The 24,866-nt window shown below is 42.0% G+C and overlaps 1 protein-coding gene across 6 annotated transcripts in view; it reads right to left on the bottom strand.

The window, feature by feature from the left end:
* The window catches only part of CCDC85A (coiled-coil domain containing 85A), a 160,401-nt gene that overhangs the window by 131,800 nt on the left and 3,735 nt on the right, over positions 1–24,866 (bottom strand). For all 6 annotated transcript variants that reach the window (XM_006122144.4, XM_006122145.4, XM_006122146.4 and 3 more), the window contains exon 2: positions 21,654–22,578. In XM_006122144.4, the coding sequence (XP_006122206.2) occupies positions 21,654–22,578 (925 nt within the window). The remainder of the gene's footprint in view (positions 1–21,653; positions 22,579–24,866) is intronic.

Genomic DNA, 24,866 nt, shown 5'->3' with positions numbered 1-24,866 from the left:
ATCAGAAGAGGCAGCACAGGGTGTCAGGCACGGGCTGGTCCCCGAGGGGAACCAGTTTAAAAACCAGATCCCCTGGTGGACCAGCTGCATGTCGCCCCGCACTGCTGCCTCTGATACAGACCCAGAACCAGCATGAGCCATAACTGATACAGGCTGCTGGCTCAGTTATGCTAAAAAAATTACTGGCGGTGTATGGGTGGGTGGGAGGGAAGGTATGTAGTCTATAGCATTAATCGATAAGCTTTTGCTTATCTGTAAATCAAATACACTATTACATCCCTAGGCAGAACTTTAAAATCTATAAGCCCATGAAAAAAGGTAAACTGAAGGAAACACAGCAATGCAGCCATAGCCATTTGGTCATGAAGCCAAACATTTGGAAGCATATGGAAGGTAAAACTAGTTTGGATGATTATATGGAAGTAGTTAAGCATTTAAGCTTTAAATCTAAACTATGTCATAAGAGTTCTGGGAAAATTACTAAGTGCTTCCCAAGATCACAAAGTCTTTTAAATGTGTAATGGGTCGTATTTACTTACTATTTACTAGTTCATATTAGGGATGTAAAATCCCGGTTATAAATGTTAACAGTTTAAACAGAATGTTAAACATTCCATTTAACCAGTTAACCAGGATCCTGCAGTGCGGTGGGCCTGGCTGGCTAGAACAGCCCCCAAATTGGGCTGCCAATTAAGCGATTGCCAGCAAGCATCACCCAGTTATTGGATACCCATTAACATCCCTCATTCATATTTGCTTTATTATGATGTCTATCTCAAGGCTCACTTTGATTAGCCTTGAATTAACTGTACAGGCAGTCCCCGGGTTACGTACAAGATAGGGACTGTAGGTTTGTTCTTAAGTTGAATTTGTATGTAAGTCGGAACTGGTACATATTGTAGGGGAAACTCTAGCCAAACATTTTTTTTAGTTTTGGATAGCATAGGGAAAGGTTAACTCCCCTCTAATGTTTGTTTTGCTGTCTGTTCCCCTGTTCAGAAGATTTCACATCTATTTCTGTCCCTGTGACAAACTCAGGACTAAAGGAGTAACTCATCAAATACCAAACAGCTCTGCACCATGCTTTGAGCTAATAGCTTTATTTCCACACACCACCCAGGGTTCTAGGAGGAGGGTCCTTTTTTTGCTAACACAATGAGGCCAGCACTTTGTTTGTTTTGGTGGAGTCTTTGTTTGCCCAGGGAGCCCAGCATGTATAGGGGGAGGAGGGGCGGAGAGGCTGCTTTTGTCTGCTGTTCGGCAGCCTGTTGCTCAGGGGAGGGGGCAGCCTGTTGCTGGCAGGGGGAAAGGGGGGAGGCGTGCAGGATGCAAGGCTGCGGGGGGGGGGGGGGGCAGCGGGCGTGGGGAGGCACTTTTCCTCTGCCCGGCAGCTCTGCGGGATCCCTGTCCCTGTGGCCAGCTGCTGCAGGCAGAGGCCAGTTGGAGCCGGCCGAAGAGGAGGAGGAGGTGGATTCTAGGACCCAGGTGAGCGAGCCCCGGGGACGCTGCTGCGCTCCGGGAGCCCGGCATGTATAGAGGGGAGGAGGGGCAGAGAGGCTGCTTTTGTCTGTTCGGCAGCCTGTTGCTGGCAGGGGGGTGGGGGGGGGGGCAGCGGGCGTGGGGAGGCACTTTTCCTCTGCCCGGCAGCTCTGCGGGAGGAGGAGGAGGATCCTAGGACCCTGGTGAGCGAGCCCCGGGAATGCTGCTGCGCATGTGCGGGAGTTGCCTCACCCCGTTCGTATCTAGGGATCCGACGTAAGTCGGATCCACGTAAGTCGGGGACTGCCTGTAATACATTTCTATTATCTCTAACAATGTTTTATATGCTTCTGTGTTTGACTAATCTGAACAGAACCCTAAAATCATACTACATTTCTACAGAACTGCACTATAAATGTTGCAGTCTCTTCTCCTCCATCACCCCATATTATTTGTACTACATTTCAGGATAACTTAAATGAAAATTCACACCAATCAGAAAAAGAGAAACTCAGTAAACTTTCGCCATTTGTGGTAGATGTGTTCCTGGCACCACCGCAAATTGTGAAATCCACAAATACTGAGGGCTGCAGCTCCCAGCAACTGTGGTGAGCTCCCTGCAGTTCTCAGGTCCCACGGTGAGCTCCCCATAGCTCCCGAAACTCACTGCAGCTGCTGGGAGCTGTGGGGTATGCACCATGGAGGCCAGGAGCTGTGGTGAGCTCCGCACAGCTCCTGGTCACCAGTTACCCATGGCTCCCAGTAAGTGCAATTAGTGCAGGGGAGGAAGGGATCCTGATTGTTGCTGACATCTGGTAATGCCCCTCCCCCAAGCTGTGTTTCCCCACCAGGCAAGGAGGGGTGCAATGGGGGACAGGAGAGACCCATGAATACGCAAAACCGCAAACAGTAATTCCGTGAATCGCAAGGGTCTCCTGTATCCAGCAGGCTTTCAGAGACATTTGCTCATTACATAATATGAATAAATAAATGAAGCCATCTTTTCCCAAGGAACAGTAAAAATACACTGGAAGCTCTGTAACAAAACTGACGCATTATGAACCACAGACATTTTTCTATTCACAGACAATCTGCGCCTATCTGTTTATATGTAATTAAAGTGCCAGAGTATGTGAGGTTATTATATTTTCTTGGGCCAACTTCTGCTGATGCAAGAGACAAGCTTTCAAGCTTCACAGAGCTCTCCTTCAAGTCTCTATTGAGACCTAATAAAAGTTCAATTACTATCAAAATGGCAACTTTCATACAGTGCACTACATCTTTAGATCAAAATCAGCTAGTGGGCACACCTCCAATCCGAATCTCACATCTTCCTGGAGACTACTATAGTGATTAGTTACCTCAAAAAGTAAGTAATACTAATATAGATGCAAGATTTAAACAAACTAACTTTAATGGGATTGGTATAGCTACTTGACTAAGGGTACGTCCAGACTACATGCCTCCGTCGACGGAGGCATGTAGATTAGCCAGATAGGCAGAGGGAAATGAAGCCGCGATTAAAATAATCGCGGCTTCATTTAAATTTAAATGGCTGCCCCGCTCTGCCGATCAGCTGTTTGTCGGCAGATCGGGGCAGTCTGGACGTTCCCCTGTCGCCAGAAAACCCTTTTGTCGACCGCCCCGTTATGCCTCATCCCACGAGGCATAACGGGGCGGTCGACAAAAGGGTTTTCTGGCGACAGGGGAACGTCCAGACTGCCCCGATCTGCCGACAAACAGCTGATCGGCAGAGCGGGGCAGCCATTTAAATTTAAATGAAGCCGCGATTATTTTAATCGCGGCTTCATTTCCCTCTGCCTATCTGGCTAATCTACATGCCTCCGTCGACGGAGGCATGTAGTCTGGACGTACCCTAAGTATCTACCACCATCTTTCCCCTATTGACTCTCTCCAAATATATTCTATCTTTATTACTAATGAGATTTACTTAATTGCCTCTCAAGTCCCACTGCTCTAAGTTCCAGGTCTCTTTCTGGTTTGGTTCTGTCTCTCCATGTATCCTTGCTAATGCTCCAGTTTTAGAACTGTCTGCAAATGGGTTCACAACTTACACCAAAGGAAGGCCATGCAGCAGTGCAAAGGGTTGTGTTTTATTTTGGCGATGGGCATTTGTTATTAAGTTCCTTGATCAAAAACTTCTGGAAATTCTAAAAGAATCTGAATTGATCTACAAGGACTCCTTGGGGAATTCTGCCCCCCCCCCCCCCCCCCCGTTGCAATGCAGAAATTAAAATTGTGCATGAAGAATTTCCTTCTTTTCACCCATATAAATAGGCTGCAGACCTGCTAGCTTCCAAAACGAGCTGCTGAAATAGCAGAGCCCACCTTGCAAACAGAAGATACTTCCAGTGGTGGAGAGGAAACTGGAGGAATCCAGGAAGCTTCAGGATTAAGTATGCTCTGAAGCAAGTAGGTGGCATGAAGAAAATTCCATACAAGTCAAGGGACCAGCAGAAGGCTGTTTCAACTTCTGGATCCTTGGGCTCTGGGGAAAGTGGATGTGGGTGTCTGGGCTGGGGGGGGAGGGGGAACACAGCTGGGTTCTGGGAAGAAGTGGCAGAGAAACAGGAAATGAACTGTCATAGGGGTTTCTCTAATTGTACTCCTGGGAGGGGAGAAATTTAGTGTGTCTGTATTTTTACATACATATTTGCTGACTGGTATTTTGAAATAAATTACCAACATAAGTGAAACTGGCATGATTATATAGTGTTATTTTGACAAATAAAGTGTGCCGAATTTTTAAAAATTGCACACCGAATTTTTAATCTTTTGGTGCAGAATTTTTAAAATTTTTGGCAACATGTAACCAAATCATCACTTTTGGGAAACTTACAAATGCTTTTACTTTTGTAATAAAGGTCTCTAACATCAGTAGTCTGGTGGCCACAGCTGGAAAACTAGCTTGTAGAATCAAGAACATGTATCGTAAAAAAAAAGAGCCATCTTTCAAAAACTGTAACCTAGAAACACAGGGATTGCCATGGTAGATCCATCTCATCCTATATCATGTCTGTGACAGTGATCAATACCAGCTACATTAAATGAAGATGCAAGACACATTGCAATAGGCAGTCATGGAATAATTTGCCCATAGTGATTTTTCTTCCCAACCTACAATAGCAGAAGATGGCTTATATCCTCCCACAAAAGAGTTTCAGTTTTGTTTTGTTTTGTTTGATTTTATTTTTACTACTGTAGCTCTGTATATTGTCAAAGTCCCAAGAAATGCTAATCCTGTTTTCAAATCCTGCTAAGCTCTTGGTCTTATTGGTATCCTGTGACAATGAACTTTGCTAACTGTGGTTTAAAAAATTAAGGAGGCTCATCCTATCAAAAAAAATTTCCCAAAATGCCACTGTATAGCAGTTTATCCTTTTTCAAATTCAGATTCTAAATTCAAAAGCATTTCTGAAAGACCAAAATACTGAAGATTAGAAAATATATCTTCCTAAAGTCATAAAATACAAGGTTGCAAGGTTACACACACACCCATCACAACATGGATCAGTTTTGATCCTGTGACATTGAGAACACGGCATTTTGAAGATGTACTACTCTCTGTGGCTATGTCTACACAGCAGCATAACTAACGTTACTCTGAAATAACAAAAGGTATCTTCTATGCTACAAGCCATTGTTTCAAAATAATGGCGAGTTGAAGGACTTCCTACTCTGACTCCTGGTAACCCTCATTTTATGAGAAACAAGGGAAGTCAAAGGAAATGTGTTCTTCCTTCCACTTCCAACTTTGTAGACAGTGTCAAAAGCTGAGTAAAGCTATTTTGACTTAAGTTGTGAAATTGACATAGCTCAAGTTGCACAGTTTAATTCAACTTTAGCCCTGCTGTGTAGGCATATCTTGGAAAAAGTAGAAACATTCAGGCTAGCGGCTACGTCTACACTGGCATGATTTTCCAAAAATGCTTTTAACAGAAAAGTTTTCAGTTAAAAGCATTTTCAGAAAAGCACGTCTAGATTGGCAGGGTGCTTTTCCGCAAAAGCACTTTTTGCGGAAAAGCGTCCATGGCCAATCTAGATGCGCTTTTCCGCAAAAAAGCCCCAATCGCCATTTTCGTGATCGGGGCTTTTTTGTGGAAAACACTACTGTGCTGTTTACACTGGCCCTTTTGCGCAAAAGTCTTTCGGAAAAAGACTTTTGCCCAAACGGGAGCAACATAGTATTTCCGGAAAAGCACTGACGATCTTACATGAGATCATCAGTGCTTTTCCGGAAATTCAAGTGGCCAGTGTAGACAGCTGGCAAGTTTTTCCGCAAAATCAGATGACTATCACAGCCACTATGTCTACACTAAAGAGTTTTGTCTGAAAAATGGACATTTTTCTGACAAAACTTGAGGAACATCCATACTGCAATTGTGTTCTTTTGCAAGAAAATCTAAAGAACAGAGGGGGTTTTCCAGCATTGGTAATCCTCATTCTACGAGGAATAAGCCCTTTTTGTGAAAAAGGCGTGTGTGGACAGGGAAGAGTGAGCTATTTTAGAAGAAGAGGAAAATGCACAAGTGCCCTGGTGGCCATTCCGTCCATAGCAATTACAGTTTACATGTCTGGACGCTCTCTTTCGAAAATGCAGATTGCTCTTTTGATGGACTTTTGCAATGTGGACACTGTCTTTCGGAAGACATTTTTTCAGAAGATCTCTTCCAAAAAAAGCTTCTTCCAAAAGAAGCCTGTAGTCTAGATGTAGCCTCAGAAATTTAGTGGATGGAGTTTCAAAATGATTTTCTTCATGGAGACTACACTGTAACTATTCAAATTGCATCACCTGGACAATGTTTATTTCAAGACGACTAATTGAACATAATGCTGAATGCTCTCTTGGTAGGGAAAAATTGCTCGTATGTGTCAGGAAAGAACTAAAGTCAGCCTAGCAGTTCTCTGGCTCAGTAATTAAGGCAATACTTGGTAGCTCTAAAACCAATAAACAAAATCACCTTAGCAATGAAAACTAGGCATGCACGGTTTTATTGCGCTTCACTAAAGAAATACATCCTTGGGAATCCCTAAACAACATATAATACAAGTAAGCATCTGTACGGCATGATGGATGGTAAACGCATGCTGCTTTCCACTTTACCTGACCACTTGCGCTCATTATTCATTGTTAACCCATTCTACGCCAACTCCTATTACATCTAGCAGCTCTTCCTTTAATGCTCTATTATTTCAACTCAGCAGTAAGAAATATTCTGTTAGCATATGCAGAAGGAAAGAAAAGAGGCTTTTTGATTAATGTATATTATAAAATCCTAAAAGAGTGAGGAGGTTAAGCAAAGACCACTTACAAAGTAAAGTATGATAATATTGTTGATCTGCATTAATACTGTCATATCTCAGATAGTCTGGCAATTTAATCACCATAATATAGCTAGAAAACATTCTTTACATTGTAACAATATTGCAATACAAAACCCCAGTTCTGAAATCAACTAGAGTAAAGCGTTGAGTTGAGAGTTTATAAATTGTGGCTGACCTTCCCTCTCAGCCTAAAAATTTTAATATACTACATAAGTCAGGTAGGCAAGTGTTCTCAGATCCTCCAAGCTCCTGATTGTTCTCACGGAAATCAATTACTTCAATGGGTGCTAAAAACAAACTCCTACTCGCTAATCTAGTATCACAATACAACATAAAAATCAATTAAGAAACTATTGCTCAAATGTATCCCACGTGTAATCCCAGAAAAGTTGATAGATCTGAATGAAAATTGGATCACCCAGAAGGGTTCTGCTGAAGGTGGCACAGCGATTTAAAATGTAGCTTTTCACCTCTGGAAGTCTATCTTCAAACTTCATTTATGTTCTAATGTATATGTGAAATGAGCTGGGTAGTATCATATCTCAAATGACCCAGACAGTCTGGCACAGCTGTTAGATTCTGTTCTGCAAATGTCAAATACAGAGAAGATCGGGGCACTTGCTGGTCTGGAATTGATAGGACTACGCAGATACCTCCGTGTAATTGCCATATGCCTAGCTCTATCCATCCCCACTTGGGGAAAGTGACAATGACTCAGAGAGTCCACTAAGCATGAAAGTTAATTCAAACAAAGCGTGCTTAAAAAAAATGTGCCAGATAACTGGCCTGCAGTAGTTATCCCCTCTTCCCTTTATGTGATTCCCACTCATTTAACAACCAGCAATTCTGCTTTGGTGCCACGGCATCTGTACAGCAACTACTGGACACATTATTAGTTCAAAGCACATGCCAGGCAGAGTGGCTGTTTTGCTAGAGTGGAGGAGTACTGTTAAAATAGTCCACCAAAAAAGAAACTGCTGGATGCCAGGAGCCCAAAATATTTTTAACTTTTATTCAGCACAGCAACAAGTGAGGAGAGAGGAAGGAAGTCTGACAGGGGCACATAGGAAAGCAGGAGGAAAAGGAGAGTAAAGGTGAAGGGAAAATACATGCATAAAGCAGTGTTTCTCAAAGTGGGTCATGGGCTTCAGTTTGCCGTTTCCAGCCAAGAGGAGCCACGAGAAACAGCAGACTGGAGCCAATGGGATCTGCAAGCCTCCACAGCTATGGAGCCTTTAGAAAAACAAACTAAAGCGGCCTGTTAGCAGCTTTCTCAAAGTGGGCCATAGGCGTATGGCCCACTTTCAGAAACACTGTCATGAGGTTAAAGGGGTTTCAAATGTTACTGTCCTCAGGACCTAGGAATTCTCATGGATACCACTGGTCTAGCAGATATGACTGGTCTTTTACTCAGGAGGTTTACTAGATTTACCATTTGCTATACTCCACTCTCTAGATACACAGGCACCTGTTTTGTTTTGAGGCTTTTGTTTCCCTTATGGCTAACTTTTCCTGTTGAACTAGTGGATCCCTTAGACCAAACTTCTTTGCTCCATGACTCCTTTCTGACAACAAAAATTACTACAAGACCCCAGGACAAGAACTGAAGAGATCTCGCCCCGGACAGGGGGGCCAGAGCCAAAGCTCAAACTCCACCATCCCAGATGGGGAGCCAGAACCATAATCCCACTTCATCCTGATCAACAAGAGCTGAAGTACTCAGGCTTGGACTTTATCCTGGGCACTGGGACTTAGACTTGCTGGAGCCCGCAGCCTAAGTCCAAACCTAACCCCAGCCATGACCCGTTTTGGGGTCCTGACCCACATTTTGAGAACCACTGCCTTAGACTGTTTGTAAACATTGCTTAGATGGCAGTTCCCCAGCACGTACAAGGTATACTGTAGAGCTCTTTAAAAATGCTCTATGCATGGTACCAAAGAGGGTTTAGCTAAATAAGATTTCCAGAATATAGGGGTGTGTCTAGACTACATGGCTCCGTCAATGGAGCCATGTAGATGAGTTTACTAGACGTAGCAAAATGAAGCAGAGATTTAAATAATCGCGCTTCATTTACATCAAAATGGCCGCCGCGCTGTGCCGACGATCAGCTGATCCGGCACAGCGGGGCAGTCTAGATGCGCCGCGGTCAACAAGGGAAGCCTTTGTCGACCGCTCCGGTATGCCTTGATTATTTAAATCGCTGCTTCATTTTGCTATGTCTAGTAAACTCATCTACATGGCTCCGTCCACGGAGCCATGTAGTCTAGACACACCCTAGGATCTGTCACACCAGTCAGGCCATGGGACTAACAAAATGGGTTATCCTGAATCTGGTATGGGTCTCATGAATGGATTTCCAGAGAAATTGGAACAAATCCATCTAACACCTGGATGCCAAACCAACTCCCAAGTATTTTCACCGAATTCAATAGGAGTGGATTAGACACTGGCTAATCGTACAATGCTGTCCATGGAGGAAGAGAAGAATTCTTTCATGACGCCTGAGGCAGTCAGCATCATGATGCCTTGAACCACAAGATGTAACTACCCCTATCTTAAGATGCATAGCAATGTACTATGGCTGATCATCCATACCCTGCTGTGAATCAGTAAGCTCTGTGCTTGTGTGGCCACTCAGGAAAAATTAAAATCCATCCAGCTAATTAACAAAGCACCCCCAGATAGGTTTTTGTTTCTATTGGTGATGCATATGCACAGATGCCTCAGTGCAAATACATTTATTCCACACATGAATGGAAAAAATCCACACGTGGATGGAAAATATTAGAGGAAATATTGCTGTGAACTCCTGTGGTGAAGCTAAGTACATGCTGCATGAAATAGTAATGGAAGGTTCCTTTTACTATTCCTATTCTCCTGCCATTCACTTCACTGTGTGACCTGACATTTCACCTTGTGGGCACTTCACAACAGAAATGTTTGTTTTCATTCGGGAAGAGTTACAGACACACAAAGGGCAGTTACATGCCCAGCACTAATTAGAAGTGGATGCCTAGGATTGGATTGGATTGGATACCTAACTCCCCTTTGTACCTTTTGAAAATCATTTTCTATAAGCTTTGTAACTTGATAAGTCCCCTCAACTCCTTTCTTTTCAAAGCCAATTGATCCTAGCCTTTTGCAGTTTCCTGTCCTATGTAAATTCTTCTTTCCCCCCAGGCACCTATGTTGTCCTGCACTATCCCTCCCTTCTCTGCTCTACCCTCTCCACAGTGTATGGGAACCAAAATTAAACGTAATAAGATGCCTTGCTTGACATCCATTTTTACGTATATTATATTCTTTACCATGTCGTATTCTTTATTAATACACTCAAGCACACTAGCCACTTTTTACATATACAGGCAGTCCCCGGGTTACGTACAAGATAGGGAGTGTAGGTTTGTTCTTAAGTTGAATCTGTATGTAAGTCGGAACTGGCGTCCAGATTCAGCCGCTGCTGAAACTGACCGCCAGTTCTGACTTACATACAGATTCAACTTAAGAACCCCAAGCGTCCCCAAGTCAGCTGCTGCTGAAACTGATCAGCGGCTGATTCAGGAAGCCCGGGGCAGAGCAACTCTGCCTCGGGCTTCCTGTAGTCAGCGCTGGTCAGTTTCAGCAGCAGCTGACTTGGGGACGCCTGGGGCAGAGCAGCTGGGGTGCTGCTGGGTTGGTCCAGTAGCGCCGATGAGCGGCACTGCGGGACCAACCGGCAGCGCCCCAGCTGCTCTGCCCCAGGGTCCACAACAAAAGCCTGGTCATCTGGGGGGGGGGGCACACTAGCTGCGCCCCCCCAGCAGACCAGAGACACCAGGAGCAAAGCCTCAGAAGCACGGGAACCCGCCACGGCTGCGGCTTTGCTCCCGGTGCCCCTGGTCTGCTGGAGACGGTCCCCAGAAGACCAGGGGCACCGGGAGCAGCTTTTCTCGCCCCGGAGGTCGAGGTGGCGGGACCACTGCCTGCGAGCTCCGGGGCGAGAAAGCCCTGTTCGTAAATGCGGATCTGACATAAGTCGGATCCGCGTAAGTCGGGGACTGTCTGTATAGAGAAAAGACAGAAAGACAGAAGCAGAGAGAGGGGTGTGCAGTATAATAAAACTTTATATAAATCTCAGATTAATTTTTACATGATCTTAAAAAATATGGTGAGTTCATACTGTAATACTGCAGAGCCCACTGTTTTCCTATTTTTACAGAACAATTCTCTAGATCTGATGCTCAAGATTTAAAAGTGTTAACAGTTTAGTTAAATCACAAAAGCCTGAATTGTTGCAATTTCTGCTACCAGTCATGAGCACAACTACTATATGTACCAAATGGAAATGCAACATAGAAATGAAAAATGAGGGCAAACAGGTTTGATGTAGGTCAATTCAGACTGTGCTGGCCCAGTGTGAGTGTTCATGGGGACAGATGCAATACTATTACTCCCACCCTTTACGTCCCACAGGAACAAGCCAAAGTTCGATCCGCTACATTCCCTAAACACAAGGGCTGTGTCTACACTGCACCCCTTTTCCGGAAAAGGGATGCAGATGAGACAAGTCGGAATTGCAAATGAAGCGGGGGATTTAAATATCCCCCGCTTCATTTGTATAAACATGGCTGCCGCTTTTTTCCGGCTCGGGGCTTTGCCGGAGAAAAGCGCCAGTCTAGACGGGATCTTTCGGAAAATAAACCCTTTTCCAAAAGATCCCTTATTCCTGATTTTAAGAGGAATAAGAGATATTTCGGAAAAGGGTTTATTTTCCGAAAGATCCAGTCTAGACTGGTGCTTTTCTCCGGCAAAGCCCCGAGCCGGAAAAAAGCGGCAGCCATGTTTATACAAATGAAGCGGGGGATATTTAAATCCCCCGCTTCATTTGCAATTCCGACTTGTCTCATCTGCATCCCTTTTCCAGAAAAGGGGTGCAGTGTAGACACAGCTAATGGCTGTGTCTAGACTGGAAAGTTTTTCCACAAAAGCAGATGCTTTTGCGGAAAAACTTGCCAGCTGTCTATACTGGCCGCTTGAATTTCCGCAAGAACACTGACGATCTTATGTAAGATCGTCAGTGTTCTTGCAGAAATACTATGCTGCTCCCGTTCGGGCAAAAGCCCTCTTGCACAAATCATTTGCGCAAGAGGGCTAGTGTAGACAGCACAGTACTGTTTTGCGCAAAAAAGCCCCGATGGTTAAAATGGCAATCGGGGCTTTTTTGCGGAAAAGCGCGTCTAGATTGGCACGGACACTTTTCCGCAAAAATTGCTTTTGCGGAAAAGCGTCCGTGCCAATCTAGATGCTCTTTTCCAAAAATGCTTTTAACGGAAAACTTTTCCGTTAAAAGCATTTCCGGAAAATCATGCCAGTGTAGACGTAGCCAAGGATAGTGTGGTGCTATCACTGAAATACTCTTGAAGGGAACAAGAATGGACAGGAGAAAGATCCAGGCCATCTTCCATATCAGTGTGTATGGGGAAAGTCTATTGCACCCATGCAGACATGGGCTATTCCAAGGGCCTACCACAAGAATGATTTCTGGCTGAACCAAAATACCATGGCTGCCACATCCCCTATCAGAAGCACTCTGTAGGCTTAACTCTGCCTACACTGAAATAAGGGCATGTCTACACTAGGAAATTAATAGCTCCCAAAATAACAATTATGAAATAAGTGTTATTCCTCATGAGAAGCAGGAGTTGTTATTTCAAAATAACCAGCCTGTTATTTCAAAATAATAGGCTTGTTCGTGTGAAAGCTCCACTTGTTCTTTTGAAATAACTCCCTACTGTACACCAGGGCTAAATGATCAGACTAATAGGCTGCATCTAGACTGGCATGATTTTGCGGAAATACTTTTAACGGAAAAGTTTTTCCGTTAAAAGTATTTCTGCAAAAGCGTGTCTAGATTGGCACGGATGCTTTTGTGCAAAAAGTGCTTTTGCGCAAAAGCATCCGTGGCCAGTCTAGACCAATTTTGTGCAAGAAAGCCTCGATCACCATTTTAGCCATCAGGGCTTTTTTGCGCAAAACAATTCTTCCCTGTCTACACTGGCCCTCTTGAGCAGGTATTCTTGCGCAAGAGAGCTTTTCCCCGAGCAGGAGTGGGAAAGTATTAGCACAAGAAGCACTGATTTTGTACATAACAAAGTCAGTGCTCTTGCGCAAATTCAAGCAGCTAATGTAGACAGCTGGCAAGTTTTTGCGCAAAATCATTCGCTTTTGCGCAAAATCTTGCCAGTCTAGACGCACCCATATTGATTTTAATGGGAGCAGAGTTAGGCTCCCAATGAATGCTTATGAAAATCCCCACTCAAAATTTTCTTTTGCTGGACTATCTAATTTAAACAATAAACTTTGGAATTTGGCCAATGTTGACTTAAAATAGGTATTTCTTATTATCTTCCAGCAAAGCCTGATTTAAAAGTTTACATTTTTTGTCTGTTTCTTGCATAGGGCTGAAATTCTCTACTGGCATTTCAGAAATGCAATCATACAGCCCAAAGATACTACATTCACGCAATGTGCATGTTTCATTGTCATCTGCTCTTCCCTATACATGGGTGTGAGGATGGAGGTCTCTTAAATGAAATCATTTGCAGCATCTTCCACTTTTATGTGCATTGTTGTCTGCTACATTATATCAACTGTTGATGAAGACCCAGTTTAATCTTTAGTTAAACTTTTAGTAAGCAGAATGGTGATGTGCCAGTACATTCAGCCAACTGTTTAAACTAGCTGCAGAGGGGTAGCCAAGTTAGTCTGTGACAGGAAAAACTTAAAGCTGTGTATGGGGTGGAAGTTGTTGAAATCCCTGTGAAATTCTTCAAGGGTTTCTTTCCTGTGGGTTCATATGATGAAGATGTCATCGATGTAACCTAAGTAGAGTAAGGTTTTAGGGGGCAAGAGCTGAGGAAACGTTGCTCAAGGTCAGCCATAAAGACATTGGCATATTGTGCTGCCATGTGGGTGCCCATGGCTGTGCCGCTGACTTGAACTTTAACTCCTCCAACACATTATCAGCAATCCACAACCTATCCTGGAAAATGACCACTCACCCTCAGAGGCCTTGGGGGAAAGACCAATTCTCACTTACAGACAACCCCCTAGCCTCAAACAAATTATTTCCAGTAACCACGTAAGACACCTCCATAATAATCATCCAGGAACCTACAGTGCAATCAGCCCCAGTGCCAACTGTGCCCACACATCTATACCAGCAATTTCATCGCTGGACCCAATGACATCAGACACCAAATCAAATGCTCATTTAACTGCACATCCACTAATGTGATCTATGCCATTAAATGCCAGCAATGCCTCACTGCAATGTATATTGGCCAAACTGGACAATCTCTACGGGAAAGAATTAATGGACACAAATCAGATATCTGAAAAGGCAACATACAAAAACCTACTGGGAACACTTTAATCTTCCTGGACACTCATTAATGGATCTCCAAGTCATCCTTTCATTTCAGACCAATTCCACAAGCCAAATACACAAAGAAGGATTGGAACTTAATTTAATTCACAGGTTTAATTCTTATGCAAATGGTCTGAACAGGGATATAGGATGGCTCGCACACTATCTTCCACCTTTTAGTGACTTAACCAACCAACCAATGGAGTTGCTAATAGTTTTTAACAGCCTCATAACTATTTGAACTATCTACTCACTGTCTCACTTTTTCTTCCTCCCTTCCCCTTTTTTATTCTCTCCCCCTGCCCCCTTACTTATTCTTGGATATAGACTTATTATACTCCAGTCATCTGAAGAAGTGGGTTTTGCCCAGGAAAGCTCATTAAACCATCTACATGTTTTGTTATTCTTTAAGGTGCTACTAGACTATTTGTTGTTTTTTAAGTTTTTCCTGTTTAAACTAGATTAGGCATCTTTGTAAACCAACATTAGTGTTCCTATTAAGATTCACCACATATAAAATATAAAATATTTCCAGTGTGGTTAAAAATGTGAAAGGCAGTATTTACAATTCTCTCCAAAGTGTCAGACACAAATTATCCAGTGACATGATGCTATCCAAAATCTCCACAATCTTCATATTACAAACTACACCTCCAGCATCAACCACACTATAACACAAAAATATTTTCGTTTGTATAACAAATCTAACATATTCTAGTCATACAGATACCCATAAACTGAAGTTCAGTGGAAGGACTCTCACTGACATCAGTGGACTTTGTGTCAGTATGTCTCAATCCTGTATCATTTACATGAGCATATTTCCACTGTAATCAATAGGAGATCTACAAGCAGAAGTTCTGCAAACTGATTTGATCCTAAAACCCAGACTTATGTGAAACATGCAGATAGTCCGACCGATGTCAACAAAGCTACTTGCAAGAGTAAGCACCTGAATAAATAGTGCTAGATCAGAGCTCTACTTACATGAGTACAGAAGTTTCTGTTTAAAAGGCTACATTTACCAACAAGTTACCACACCATATTATTTGAGATACCACAATGATTTCCTATACTGAGAATAAGGAAGCCTATACTGAGAATAAGGAAGTAATTGTTACATCTTAAACAGCACTGTGTGCTGGCTGTTGATAAGATTGATTTTTAAAGGAGGTTACTGTACCTTAATTAAACTTGCACAAGAACATATGCCATATTTTGCTCTTTGGCCACAGGATGTTAGCCATATTGCATACTACCCACAAGACAGCAATTAAATCAGTTGCAGTATTGCCACTCAACCTTTTCTCCCTGAAGACATACAGCAATTTCTGTGCTCATTCACATACAAGTAGTGTACTCTGCTATGCATGGTCTTTCCTTAAAAAAGCAACACATTTATAACAATAATTGTTCGTAATTTAAGATTTGTATTCATTTAGCCTACAAATATTTTTTCTATTAAAGAAATGCTGCTGCAGTTGTTCTTTACATAAATTCCCAGCAGTATGTACCAGTTAATGTTAGTCAGCACTTTTACTTTGGCTCATTAATAACCTCAACAGGATGCAAGAGGCAGTTCTAAAAGCCTTTGATATTTTCCTTTGACACAAAAATCAAAGTCCAGACTAAATCAGACCCAGAAAATGGGAGATTTATAATAAACCATTTAGAATAAAAAATTACTCAAACTACTAGCCCTCAAAGCCTATTAATTAATTTGGAGGTACAAATACAATACCTATGTTTATGTCAGAGTTAAAGATTGTCAGACGTTATTTCTAGATTCCATAAATGTTCACTGTAAAACTTACTTTGCAATTGCTATTTTGAACTATAATTTCTATAGTTTTCTTATCACCAAAGAGACCTGTGCTCATTAAGTAGAACACTTTAAGAGTGATAACTATAAAATATTAATGGCTACAGCATATGTTGTATTCAGCTGATGTCTTTAAGGTTAAATACATGTTTTCAGTTACAAACACTGGGCCAATTTCTACTCACCAGCCCTGATTCAGCAGAGCATTTAAACATGTACAGCTTTTGAGCAGATGAGGGAACCCATTTTGGTGAACTGCACAGAACATTTTCCCATGTTCTACTTTTTAAAACTTTCACAGTATGATCATTAGAATTTAAAAAGGAATAAAAAAATCATATTATACTAAAACTGGAAGGGACCTTGAGTGGTCATCGAGTCCAGTATCCTGCCCTCACGGCAAGACCAAGCATGAAAACCATGTAATGCAATCATAATTTTGGCATTTACAGGTGGGGGGAGCAGAAATTTAAACTGAAAGCTGACACCCAGCATCCTTTACTTACCCAATTGGGCCTACTAATACTGCTCTCAGATGCAATTAGTTCTTATTAACTTCATTTGGGAGCCCTAAGAATGCATCCGAGAGAAAACTAGACCTTAAGTATGACTACACATACCATTCTACATAATGAAGCATATTTACTTAAAGACCATACAATTCAGATATCCTTAGTATAGCCTATTCAAAAAGCCTTAACTCCACCATGTTTGCCAGTTTCAATCAAATTATTATGCTATTTTAGACTTATTTTTGTATGTATTTATAACACATATAGTAGGGCAAAATTTTGCCATTGTAATTGTGGAATTTTGGACAGAATGAAAAATACATATAGGAGCTTTCATTTTATAGAAATGTCTTGACTGTTTACAACAGTGCTTTCCAAATACCAAGAGCAATTTGTCAATTTCAAGTCTGCATAACAGAAGTTTTCAAAATAATGTTAATCAAAGAATATTCATCAAAAAAGGAGCACCTCAAATTCTAAGCATTTTATATTTTTTCACAATTTATAAATTGGAAATGAATCTGTATCCATGAAAAACCAACTCATTATGTGTTCAAGCTGGTAACTGTCACATAAGAGTGACAAGACCATAATCTGCTATGTTGCTTCAGTCACATGCTATTTGAAACTGCCAAGTTAGAAATCTTAGACAAAATTTATAGCATAAATATGAAAGATCAACAACATCCAAAGCAAGCAATGCATCTGTAATAAAGAATCAACATTTGTGTGTAGGTTAGGATTTTTCTCTTTTGTGTCTTTACAGAAATAATGATGTTCATATCCCCACTGCAGAAAAATTCCGCAAAATGCATCTCATTACAGTAATATACATTCCACATTTTAATCACACACACAATTTCCAGCCCTACATAGGACTCAATCTTGCAAAGCACTATGTTCACCTCTCACTGAAGTCAGTAAGAACTAAGCCCTGGTCTATACTAGATAATTATTTTGAAATAAGCCCCCATATTCTGAAATAACAAGCAGAGTGTCCACACTACCACTCTACATTATTTTTAAATAACGGGCTGATTATTTTGAAATCTGTACTCCTGCTTTCCTTGGGGAATAAGCTTATTTCAAATACTTATTTCAGGAGTTATTTCAAATTTAGTTACAGTATTTCAAAATAATTTTCTAGTGTAGCCATGCCCTAAGGGCTCATGGCCCCCACAGGATGGTTTGGCATCAGGCAGAATTTTACCCCTACAGCCTGATCCAAAGCCCACTGCAGTCAATGGGTACGTTTCCTTTATTTCAAACAGATTTGGATCAGGCGTCTGATGAATAAGTTAAAATTCTGATTACAAGAGATGAAATTGGTCCAGTACAGCTCGGTACGGTTTACTGGTAAAAAGTGGCCACCGGTACGGGCCCATACACAGCTTTAAATTGCCATGAAAGTCCTGAAAAGCTGGCTGAAGAAAGCTAACCCCCATCCCTGCCCCCTCCACCTGGGGCCCTGCCTCTTTCAAGGACCCAGCTCCAGCGTACCAGTAAGATTTTTAAATTACTTTCACTTCACTTATTACACATTTAACACATACTATAAATTGAAACAATTTTAAACCTTACTATTCTTCATATGCTGTCACAAATAATATTTCAATGAGATTGCAAGTACACTATAAAGTGAACACTATACATTGATATTTGATCAAACACATGCTGTCTTGTACTAGTTGACTAACCCACACAGGATCCCACAGTGCCTATAACAAGTTGGATTTTTTTTTCATAAAATGCAATGATTATAGCATTATTTTTATTCCATACCAGTATGTTTTGGGTTTATTTTTCCTAAAGGCCCTTCACATTTGTGCTTGTAAACTGTATTATCTTTACTGAGTTGCACTCAAATTCTGGGTAATCTAACACACAATTTCCTAATCTGCATTAAAATGTGTAGGCTTTTTGCACATGTCCCAGTATGCATAGAATTGTGAAAAAGCAGACTTACAGGCCACTTCTGAAAATGTTGTTCTTTATTATCCGATGTCATTTTTCTACTTTTTAAAGTAATTCACAAAACAGTTTGGCTACATCTACACTGCACAGCTATTTCAAAATAAATTATTCTGGAAATATCTTATTTTGAAATAGCATGTCTACACTGCAGAGAAGCCTCAAAATTGGTCCAAGGCAGGCTTCCCTAATGTGGATGTGCTATCTCAATTTAGAACCCCAGGAGGCACTGGGGAGGAATAATTTAGAATGGCCCTCATAAGGGACTATTTCAAAATAGCAGCAGTGGATCATCTACACGCACCTTATTTCAAAGAAGCTATTAGCATTAAGATATTAGGATGTCCAATGTTTTGCATTCATTTCAAAATCAATAAACTGAATGAAAAAAGAAATGTACTTTTAAAAAGCATAAGGAGTTTTTAAAAAGTATATATCTTTAAATCTATATTCTCATTTTTCAAATATTTGCTTTAATTAATTGTTTTAAAAATTAAAGAAATCTCCATATTTAACTATCGCTCAGGATTTGGTGATGTGGTGAATCTATACTCCACTAGGAATAAACCAATCCTCATGCCTGAGGAGTAGGTCATCTCACAAACAAAGCCTTCCTATAGGTCATGTATTATTTAAAATGGTCCAAGCTGAGGGAGCCATGTGGCAAGCTGAAGAGGAGTACAACCCAGGCATATAATTCATTATGGCCTTGATCCTAAAAGCAGATCCACACAGCCAGTGCAAAGTTCTATTGTAGCAAATGAGCTCCATACAGATGCACGCTTCTGGCCCTAGCAGAGCTGGGCCCCTATAAACCCAATCCCCAGCCCCTTACTCAGACAAAATTCCCACTGTCTTGAGATTTATAGGATGGCCTGCTCCAAATCAGAGTAAAAAGAAGTGAGGAATGAGTTTTATACCTCCATAGCTAAGACTCAGGCCTTCCTATATGGAACTATCCCATAAAATATAGAAGAAATTATAAAAAGTAGATTTTATAGAAACTGCTGTAAAAATTTGAATTTATAGGTGAGTTTTCCATCCATTCTATAAATATTCCAAAGCAGAGATAGACTATTTTATTGAGTTCTACAGGTTGAATTTAAAAGATATTGTAGTATGTTAATTTCTATAGGATTCTTCCATAATATTTCTCTCCTGCCAAAATACTAGACCCTCAATTCAAGAAAATTCTTAAACATGTGCTTATCTTCAAACATGTAAGTACTCCCATTGCTACCTTCCTGAATTGGAATGCTAAAAAGCAGAAAAGAATACTCAAAATTCTCACTAATCTTTATAATTTCATTTTCAATTCATTAATAAATATATACTAATTATAGCATTTGGGAAACTATAGGGGCCTTCGGCCAAGTGATAGCTTTCTAGAAGATGTCAGGTTCATCCTGAGGCTGCCTGTTTATCTGTTTATAAGGCTCATGAAGAAGTAGGGGTTTTGGGGGGGAGAGGAGGCAATCCAATATCTCCAGAGAAAAAGGAACTTTCAGCAAGTTTTAAAATTTTTTAACTAGGAGCCTGGATGTCTCAGGATACTGGCAGAGGTTTGGAAGCTTTCAACTCTAAGTAGGTGGTTCACATCCAGTCAGCATCAGACATAACTGGAAGTGGTTATTACCTAATATCTGACTTCAGTGTCATTCCACTAAGAGACTATCTATATAATTTGCATAGCAGGATCAGAACCTAGAATTTTTAATCTCTCAGAGACGTGGTCTACACTACAGAGTTATTTTGTAGTTATTTTATAATAGCCCTTATTTCCAAATAATAAGCGGAGCGTCCACACTGCCAAGTCCATCATTTCAAAATAAAGTGCTGCTTATTTCAAAATCTATATTCCTGCTTTCCTCAGGGAATAATGCTTATTTTAAAATAGTTATTTCACAATAGCATTACTGTGGACCATACACTGCTGCTATTTTGAAATAACTACTTCCCCAGAGTAATTCAATGTAATTACTCCTCAGTATTTCCTGAAGCTAACAGAGCTTGCCTTGGACTAATTTCGAGGCTCCCCTGTAGTGGGTATTTCAATTTTGTTATTTCAGGAGTTATTATTCGAATTTAGTTATCATATATATAGTAGCCTAATGTCTGTGACTCTGTAACACTGTAGCATTATGAGTTTCCTCTAGGAGGCACTGTTGCCTCCCGCCATGGCGCTCGGCTGACTTCTGCGCCGCTCAGCTAGGCCGCCACAGGGGAGCAAACAGCGCAAGCGGCCGTTTGGGCCCCGCGCTCCCGTGCTTTCACTGCTTGCTCCCCCAGCGGCCCGGCTGAGTGGCGCAGAAGTCAGCCGAGTGCCATGGCGGGAGGGGGAGGGGGCGGGGCGGTGACGTACACACCCAGGGGGCGGGGCCTGGATGAGCGTGCATCCCCGACAGAGACAAAGGAGAGCGGAAAGAGAGTTAGAGGCAAGAGGGGAAGAAGAGAAACAGAGACACAGAGAAAGAGGCAGAATGTGGAGGAGAGTTGAGAGGGGAGGGGGAGGCAGTAGGAGGAAGAGAGAAAGAGAGAGAGAGTGAGGGAGTGAGAGACTCAAGTGAGGGAGTGAGGGCTCAAGACAGAAGACCAACGTGGAGGAGAGACCTGAAAATCCTGTTTTATGATGGGCTAATTAGCTAGTTTCAAAATAATTTCCTAGTGTAGACATGCCCAGACATGACATTTACAAACTTAAGTGATATAGTTTCATTATCCCTTACCTATTTTTTAAAGTCTAACTGCCAATGGATGTCTGGATGGCTACATTATACCTGCTTCATTTTATAATGCAACAATATTTAGCTCTTAATGGCTTTATCATTACATGTAGTCAGGGGCGGATATACGGCAGAGCGAGAGGGGTGGCCGCCCCGGGCCCCGCGCTTCAAAAAGCCCCGGGCATGAGCCGTGGTGCCACCGCGCATGCACGTTGCGTCACCGCGCATGCGCCATGGCAAAGGGGGGCCCCGCAAGATTATGCTGCCCTGAGCCCCGCAAAACGGTCATCTGCCCCTGCATGTAGTTATTCTTTTCAAAAGTGGCTGGTATAATCTGATACGTACTTCAATAGTCTTTGTAAATGTGAATTCAGTAAGTATATTGACCCACCATTCATTCCATTGTATACACTTCTGTGATGAGGTGACATATCATCTGCTACTTGTCTCCTCAGGGTACCTTCTCTGCTGCCTCCACTGATATGTTTGAGATGCTCTGGACTTCCCCCATAATGTTGTTTGAGATGCTCAGGGCTTGTCCCTCTCACTTTCTGGAGATGTTCTGTGCTTCCACTCAATGTGTGTTTTTGAAGATGCTCTGGGCTGCCACTGCTGTGCTTTTGATGCTCTGGACTACTACTAGGCCTATGTTTTTGAAAATGTTCAGGGCTACTACTTAAAATGTGCTTTGGAAGAGTTTCTGGACTACTACTGGTGTGCTTTTGCTTTTCAGGACTACCTTTGCCAACATTTTTATGATGTTCTGGACTTGGTCCTTTCATATGCTTCTGGTGATCGGGACTTCCAGAACTCTTAGGTTTTTGGAGATGCTCTGGGCTAACACTCCTATGTTTTTGATGCTCAGGGCTTCCCTCACCCCTACTTTTTTGGAGATGTTCAGGACTAGTATTTGGATGGTGTTTATGATGGTCTGGACTATCTGTACTTCCAGTGCTAGAGGTGCTACTCCCATCACCGACATCTCGTATGTAAGCACTTGTTGCATTTAGTTGGCAGAGGCTGATTTGGCTGTCAATAGAACTCCTGCTGCCTGCTCCACCACTTTTCTCTTCATCCAGCAAAACACACAGTTCTTTCAGTTCCATATTTTCCTTAACCACTTCTTCTTGTCTCACTTCCAATTCTTTCAGTTTCTGTAAATATAAGGCAACCTCTTTGTGCATAACTCCAGCACTGTACCTGCCCAATCTCTGCCACTCTCGTGATACCTTCTTGCCTTTCTGCCTATCATCATCCAGAAAACAGCAAAGGTCTCTCAGTTCTTGGTTATCTTCTTGCAACTTCTGATTGATATCCTTTAAAAGAAAGAAAAAAATTGAAGAGAGAAATGGCTAAAAAATTAACATTCCTTTTAATGTAACATTATATAAACCAATTAACAAAGCTATTGTAGACATGTCATCAAACTTCCCCTTGCTCTATTCAGCACATACCAAACAATTTTGCATGTATGATTAGTCTACTATGGCTGCATAATATTTCTGTAAAACCGAGACTAGTGAATGGGCCACATGAGTGGGCCCATCTCAGCAGGCAGCAAGATTGTTGTAACCAAGACGGTCTCCTGGGATAGAGTAGTTTTGCTAACTGTGCTCACATACCTAGAATTTGCAGGATGTGCTAAGTGAAACATAGCAATGCTTTGAATACAGAGGGAGTGTATGGTTCTCATAGTCATTGTTGTGTGCAGCATGCACTTCATATGCCCTTGCTTTGAATGAATGTCACTATAGTAATACTAGTAGGACAGAAACCAGCAGAATCTTTGGCAATAGTAAACACACCTTGTACTGAGGTTGCCCACCACCGCTATAAAACAGAGAAAGAGAGAGAGAGATTCTCTCAAAAGATTTCCGCTATTACAAAATGTACTCTTGTGTGTATTGCTGAATAAACGCAGAATGTACAGAGGACTAATAATTAGATATATGTAGTAGGGATGTAAGCAGCTACTCACATTCCACCCTCCCTTGCTACCTCAGTATCAGAGGCAGCAAGTGGGGGGAGAAGAAAGGGAGCAGAAGTCAGTGCTGGTGGGAGCCAGTTCAAAAGCCTGCCCCCGTCTACAGGAGGGGAGGAGGTCCAAATCCACACTGAGACACACACACACACACATACCCATGGACAGGGGCTGCTACCAGCTGAGCAGGCTGGGACCAAACCCCACTGCAGCTATGCAATTTAAAACACAGTAGGAGCGGGGGGGTGGGGGAGAAGGAGCGGGAGGCAGGCTGCCTGGTTCCTACTGCCTTTTGAATTGAAGAGCCACAGCAGGGTTTGGTCCCGGTGTGAGCCGGGACTGAGTCAGCTGCCTTCCCCTATCAACTAATCAAGTAGTAGATAAAAATTATATTGACCACTCAATTAGTAAATTAACCTAATCTTAAAATCCCTAATATGTATGATAATACTTTCAAGAAAGAAAGAAAGAAAGAAAGAAAGAAAGAAAGAAAGAAAGAAAGAAAGAAAGAAAGAAAGAAAGAAAGAAAGAAAGAAAGAAAGAAAGAAAGAAAGAAAGAAAGAAAGAAAGAAAGAAAGAAAGAAAGAAAGAAAGAAAGAAAGAAAGAAAGAAAGATCAAACTTCAGAGCCCAAAAGAGTTTATGGCTTCTCTCGGTTTGGTTCCAGTTTTGCATAACAGACTCTGCTCAGGTTTGATTTAGTCCAAACTGGTTCAGCCATTCTAAAATTATATACTTTCTTATAAAAAAACTATTAATAATGATAACTACTTAAAGTAAGGATGTGAAAGATTAACAGGTAATGCTTACCAGTTACATTTAACTGTAGGAGCTGGACAGGGCAGGTGGCCAGAGTAACCTCTGGCCATGGTGGATTCAGCCCAACCACCACAGATTACATGCTGGCTCTCCAGGGCCGTGTCCAGACTCAGGGGTTTTTTCGGGAAAAGTAGCCTTTTCCCGAAAAAACTTCCCCTGCGTCCAGACTCAAGCCGCGTTCTTTCGAAATTATTTCGAAAGAACGCGGCTTTTCTTTCGATGGCGGTAAACCTCAATTTACGAGGAAGAACGCCTTCTTTCGAAAGTTCCTCTTTCGAAAGAAGGCGTTCTTCAATGTAAAGAGGCCGTCTTCGAAAGAGAGCATCCAGACTCGCTGGGTGCTCTCTTTCGAAAAAGCGGATTTCTCTTTCGAAAGATCCGCCTGCAGTCTAGACGCGATCTTTCGAAAGAGGCTCTTTCGAAAGATGCTTTCGAAAGAGCCTCTTTCGAAAGAAGCCTGCAGTCTAGACATAGCCCAGGAGTGAGGCCAGCAGGGACTGCCGGCTGCAGAGCCTGCAGCAAAGCCTTCCCAGGAATGATACTGGCTGGCCCTGCTCCTGGGAAGGTTGCTCTTCCTGCTGCAGAGAGTAGTAGACTAGCTCCCAGGGAGGCTTCACTGTGGGTTCTGCAGTATAAAGCTTCTTTAAGCTGTATACTGCAAAACCCACAACACGTGTAACCATTAACTGCTAAGATTTTCAGCAGTTACACAGATACCTTTTTAACCAACTTTTTACATCTCTAATTCATAGATTCTCACTTCAAATAAGACTAAGAAGAACATAATCCATGCCCTTTTCTAACT

This window comes from Pelodiscus sinensis, chromosome 3 (genome assembly GCF_049634645.1).
Source record: "Pelodiscus sinensis isolate JC-2024 chromosome 3, ASM4963464v1, whole genome shotgun sequence".
In the NCBI taxonomy this organism is placed as follows: Eukaryota; Metazoa; Chordata; order Testudines; family Trionychidae; genus Pelodiscus; species Pelodiscus sinensis.
The sequence above is the reverse complement of the archived record's forward strand: the minus strand, read 5'-3'. Positions and strand labels throughout refer to the sequence as shown.